Source organism: Amblyraja radiata, chromosome 26, assembly GCF_010909765.2.
Source record: "Amblyraja radiata isolate CabotCenter1 chromosome 26, sAmbRad1.1.pri, whole genome shotgun sequence".
Taxonomy (NCBI): Eukaryota; Metazoa; Chordata; class Chondrichthyes; order Rajiformes; family Rajidae; genus Amblyraja; species Amblyraja radiata.
In genome coordinates this window covers 20,867,875-20,873,874 of record NC_045981.1, presented here as the reverse complement: position 1 = coordinate 20,873,874, position 6,000 = coordinate 20,867,875, and the positions used below count along the sequence as shown (strand labels likewise).

General features: G+C 45.3%; 1 protein-coding gene across 3 annotated transcripts in view; it reads right to left on the bottom strand.

Annotated features, from left to right (window-relative positions):
- Positions 1 to 1,167: 1,167 nt before the first annotated feature.
- Positions 1,168 to 6,000, bottom strand: part of nup85 (nucleoporin 85) — a 28,654-nt gene continuing 23,821 nt past the window's right edge. For 2 of the 3 annotated variants that reach the window (XM_033044445.1, XM_033044447.1), the window contains exons 17-19: positions 3,078 to 3,229; positions 1,951 to 2,049; positions 1,168 to 1,393 (exon numbers count right to left, since the gene is read on the bottom strand). In XM_033044445.1, the coding sequence (XP_032900336.1) occupies positions 1,289 to 1,393; positions 1,951 to 2,049; positions 3,078 to 3,229 (356 nt within the window). In that variant the 3' untranslated portion in view covers positions 1,168 to 1,288. Of the gene's footprint in view, positions 1,394 to 1,943; positions 2,050 to 3,077; positions 3,230 to 6,000 lie in introns of all 3 variants that reach the window. The other variant, XM_033044446.1, reaches the window with a different exon arrangement.

The following is a 6,000-nucleotide window of genomic DNA, read 5'->3' as shown; positions in this document are numbered from 1 at the left end:
AGCTCTGTAATAGCATCCTTCACGTCCGTGCTCGGTGGTACATAGACGGCCGTTATGAAGACTGCCGTTAGCTCCCTGGGTAAGTAGAAGGGTCGGCATTTCAGTCATTAGCTCCACGTGGGGTGAGCAGTAAGTGGAAATCACCACAGCATCCTGGCACCATGATCTGTTCACATACACAGCCAGTCCCCCTCCTCTTGCCTTACCAGCTCTGTATAGCATAAGTCCCTCCAACTGGATCGCAGCGTCTGTGATGTTGATTCAGCCAGGTCTCCGTTAGGACGTAGACACAGCAGTTCTTCACGCTTCGTTGGGAGGCTCTCCATGCTCTGAGGTAGTCCTTGTTGTCGAGGGAGCGGACATTTGCCAACATGACTGTAGGCACTGCCGGTTTGTGAGGGTTCGCGTTTAGCCTAGCGTAGGCTCCCCCGCTTCTGCCCCCTGCTACACCGTTTGCGATGTTTCCCCACCAGCGTTGTTCCAGGTGCGGGTGCAGCCGCGGTTCTCCATGGGCCTGAGCGCCTCCGTGGGCCTGAGCGCCTCCTCACCAGCGTTGTTCCAGGTGCGGGTGCAGCCGCGGTTCTCCATGGGCCTGCGCACCTCCGTGGGCCTGAGCGCCTCCGTGGGCCTACGCGACGCAGAAGTCTCAGCTCCACCAGGACGCTCCGTAAGGTAATGTTGCAACAAGAAGCCTTGTTGCCGATTTTTAAAAGAACCTGCCGCTCGTACTTACGCACATACACACACTCCTCCGACACACACTCTTCATACACACCACTCGCTCCAAAAACCCGCTAAAACACCGAACTTTCACTGGGAGAGGCCGCTGCAAACTCCGGTCGCGCTGCCATCTTGTCCCAGGTACTCCCATTTAATTAAAAACAAGTTGGAATAAAGAAGTCATTTCCAGGGGAGAGTCTCTGGTTACTGGTCTGGTGTTGCTCAGCCAGAAGCCAGAGCTCTGCAGACAGCAGAGGTGAAACATGAAATGGTTGAAGTGAACTATGACAAGAGCAACAACAGTTGGAAGATCTCTCTCCTTGTGCTTTCTACACAGAATACTGTTGTAGTTCATTCTAGGAGATGGTTGCATTTCAAAATCAGATTGACTGAGGCACAGGAAATGCAGAAATAGGTAGCTGCCAATTAAGGAGCAGAAACAGTCACTACTTTTTATATAAAAAACATTTTAATTTGTATTTTTTCTCGTTTCTAAACAAGGAGGGGAAAAAAAACTTTAAATTACAAAACCAGTCTGTCTTCCCACTCTCCAGCTTTCAGGTCAGTTTCAAGATTCTTGTCGGGTTCCTTCTTGGACGATGGCTTTTGCCAGATTACGAGTGAAAGCCAATCGAAGGAGGTTCAGTTTTGTGATCTCCACGTCTTCCTCGGCCTAGAGCAAAACACACAGGGGTTATGATTAATCCTGGAAGGTCGACAGGCCAGGGCTCCAATCACTGTCCATTAGTGCAAAGATGGGGAGATGTTGGCTGAGAGAACTTGCCCATTGGCCAAGGGCAGATAAATCAGGCCAGGAATCACATGGCACATTCCCCACCAGGGAATTCTAGACATGGAACTAGTTCCTCTAGTAATGGGAAGCCCAGAGCAAGGAGGCAAACAAGACGGATGCAGGCCTTAGACAATATAACGCAGAATAGAAAGGCAGAACTCTCTCCATAAACTTGTACATTGTGGGAGCATCATCTGAGGTTTTAAAATTCCAGGTTATGGAATACAGAAAGAAGGTCCATAGTGTTTAAAATTACAGGAATATAGTCAATATTGACGTGGGAATATCACAGAGTTTGATCAAAGAGCCAGTAGGCTAATCCTGACAGAACATGTTTGACAGATTGGGTAGCCTCATTCTGTTTCCTCAGTCCTTTTGGACTTCGATAAGACAGAGAATATCAAACACCATAGTCCACATTTAAAAGCACCTCTTACCCCCACTGCTTGTGCCTCCTTCTCTCTCTGTGCCTCATCTGCTGTCACATCCTCCAGGCAGTGCATGAGCTCATAGGTTTGCTCCGTGGAAAAGATAACCTGCCCAGGAGAAAAAAAGCAACTGATAATGCTGCCTAAGCTGCTCAAATCACAGGGTGCAAAACTCTTCCTTTTAAGCCAGGATTCTGCTTCTCTTAACATCTAGAAAACAGGATTGCAACAATCGATGACTTTGAAAAATCGTGGTGTGATGCATTTTACATCAACAGAATTCTTGTCATTCCACACCCATGGGAAGAACGTTAAGCTGGAAGTGGAACATAGCACCCTACAAAAGCACAACCAGGGCAAATACTGCAGGATTTAGACACAGTTTAAAGCTGTCATGTAAATATAATTATTTTTGTGTTAGGAGTTAAAGCTCTTGTGCATCAAAAAGACCCAGAGAAACTGAGAAGGCAATATTGATTACCTAAAGGTCACTGTGTAGGACCAACATTGCATGGATTGCATTTTCACTCAGTCCCTCGTTCTAGACTTTCAACAACAGAGAGACAAGTGCAGCCTGGGCAATCCTCTACAACTCTGTTTAAACCAAACCCCAGAAGAGCCGGGCTTAGCTCAGGAGTTGTATGCATTAAAGATGGAGAAGAATCTAGCCAATGCTCTGCATTGATCTATCCTGAATACTGGATGATTAACTGAGTCACAAATGTTTCAATCAGGTTCTCTCTGGTGTGTCAGAGGCTCATAGAAGACCTGATAGTAGTTTATAAATACCGAGAGGCATAGATAGGGTAACCAGTCACTATTTCCCAGAGTGGAAATGTCAAATTGTTGCGTGCAGAACTTTCAGATTAGAGGGGGAATGTTTAAAGGGGATTTACGAGGCAAGTTGTCGACCCCCCCCCCACCACCACAGAAGGAGGTAATGGGCTGCAACGTGCTGCCAGGGAAGATGGGTGAGAGCAAGCACAAAAGCAACATTTAAGAAGTATTTTGACAGACACATGGATATGGATCATATGCAGGCTGATGGGATTTGTTTAATTTGGCATGATGGTCACCAGACATGGTGGGCTGAAAGTCTTGTTCACTATTGTTCTTTGTTCTGTACTGTGACCAACCTCTTTCTGCTCCATGAGGGGAAGTGCATCCAGGAGCAGTGTCATCCAGAAGCTCCGTGGAGCAATGCGGGCCGTCATCAGTAGCAGCAGGAGCTTAGCCGCCTCCGCAAACTGCATCTCCCCGTACAACTTGTGAAATTCACAATACTTCCCTGTCCATAGGAAAACAAGAACAGGCCATTAGACCAATGAATATTGTACACATCCCACCAACCTCCTCAGCAAAATGACTTATTATTTGGACTCAAAATGCTTCTCTCGCATCTAGCTTCGCAACTTTAAATGTAAGTTCACCGCTCAGCCTTTCGTGTTTGTGAGCCTTGCTTAGCCTTTAAAACACGTTCTGAAAAGTTGCAAGCTGCAAAGAGGGAGCAGCTTCTGCACAGTCTGCTCCCTTAGGCCTCATCCACCACTACCCTCATTTTTTTAATTCTCCCGGTTTTAATACTCATCTATCTATGCCACTTCCCCGCACACCTCCTTCCTCCTCCCCTGCGTTAACCGTCTAAATGCCTGTCCGCAGGAAAACTAACTAACTAACTAAGTCATCACCCAAACTCAGCAGTCATCTTCCAACTCAGGGAAACTGCTCAGAAAATTCAAGCCACTCAATAATTCCAAATTCTGATTCATTAGGTGGGGACCCAAGGAACATCCCAGTTGGACCTTGAGTTTGCCTGAGTCGACAGGAAAGAACTTAAAGGAAGGGCCCATGAAATGTTATTGGCAAGTAGGATCAAGAACAATTCCAAGGCATTTAAACATTAAAAACAAGAGCATAACTAGGGAAAGGGTCAGACCACTCAAGGACATAGGTGGGAATTTATGCCTGGTGCCAGAAGAAATGGGCGAGGTCTTAAATGAGCACTTTGCGTCAGAATTCACCAAGGAGAGGGATATGGAGGATGGTGAGATCAGGCTGATATTCTAGGGTATATTGATATCAAAGAGGAGATGGTGATGGTGCTGGGTTTCTTTAAGAACATTGAGGATAAGTCTCAAGTTATTATTGAGGGAAAAGGGAAGAGATCTTGGTTTCCTCTGTAGCCACCGGCAGATCTGATAAGACTGGAAAATAGCCAGAATTGATCTTTAGTTTAAGGAGGGCAGTAGGGATAATGCAAGAAATTACAGCCAGTAAGCCCTTCCGTGAGTGGTAGGAAAATTATTTGAAAAGATTATTAGGCACCAGTTTGGTAAAGCATGGTTTTCAGTATAGAACAATGGCCATGTCTCACAACCTTGACAATGTTTTTGGAGAGGCAACAAAGATGATAGATGAGGATAGGCTGGTGGTTGTTGTCCACATACAGTTTACTAAAGTCCTTTGTGGTAGATTGATCCAGAAGATTAAGGCATCGGTACTGAGTTGCCAATGTTTTTGCTGTGACCACGTGGGCTTCCTCAGCGGGATCCAGTTCCCTCCGATACACAAGGTGTGGATTCTGTACATTGCTCCTACGTGTACCTCATACCAAACTCCTCAGAATGAGGCAACATTCTATTAGACCTCATAATAATGGAACCTGTATGCTAACTTTGTGCTTCATGGGCTAGCACCTGACATCCCTCTAACCTTCAGTATTTTGAAGCCTCATTTAATTTAAACATATTTGCTTTTTCGCTCTTCATTCCAGAGCTGATAATCTCCCATTTTCCCAACTTGATACTTACTGCCCACTCACTTCACCTACCCAGACTTCTCTGCAGATTCCATATCTCCCAGTACAACTTGCTAACCATCTTACTCCTGGTTTGTCAGCTAAACTGCTCAGCATGCACTCAGTCCCTTCAACCAAGTCATTAATGCAGACTGTGCAAAGTCTCAATACTTTTACCCTTCGTACGCTACTAGCCACTGACAGCCAATATCAAAAATCGCATAAAAATGTACTTAGGCTGTATTTTGCAGAATTATGTGGTTTTGGTTGCCACATTAGAGGAAATATGTGGAGACAATGGAGTGCAGAAGAAGTTTACCAGAATGCTGACTGGATTAAACAGTCTTAAGCCCCTGTCCCACTTGGCCAACCTATGCCGACCTTTTTTTACTCGTGGACATTTTTTAGCAGGTTGAAAAAATGCCGCGACCTACTTGAGGCCACGAGTACGCGCAGACCACTCACGAGCATGAGGAAAAGTTAACGAAGACCACCCACGACCACGTGGCGACCATGCTGCGAGTACGAGTCAAGGGCAAACTCGGCAGAGGTCGGCAATTAGTTACAATTACAAGTGGGACAGGCCCTTTAGCTATAAGGAGGGGATGGATAAACTTGGAATGTTTTTTTCTAGAATCATGGACATCTAAGGGGAGATTTGATGGAAGTTTATAAAATTCTGGAAGGCATAGATAGGGTAGACAGTCAGAACCTTTTCCCTCCAGGGTGGAAATGTCAAATACCAGAGACACAGTTTTAAGATGGGAGGAGATGCGTGGGCAAATGTGGTAGGTATCTGGAACCCGCTACCTGGGGCAGTGGCAGAAGCACATATAATAGTGTGGTTTAAGAAGCTTTTAGGTAGCCACATGAATATGCAGTATGCAGGGGGGAGGTGGATCACGCACAGGCAGAAGGGATTAGTTTAATTTGGCTTCCTATTCAGAATAGACATTGTGGATGTAAGAGCCTGTTTTTGTACTGTAATCTACTATGTTCATCTATTGACTATAACTAAACAAAATTCACCAGTCCCCAAGTTTACCAATGCAAGGATTATGGAAGACCAAGATTATAGATGACGTAATTTAAGGAAATCCTATTTAAAGCAAATTGTCCCATAAATGCTTTGATAGTGTACATAAAATGGAGGACAATGACGTGGTAATGAGATAAAACAAAGTAGTACATCAGGAAGGGGAGCCTCCACTATTGATGATGTGATGGGATGGGATGTTATCTTAGTCTCGGGGGAAATTTAT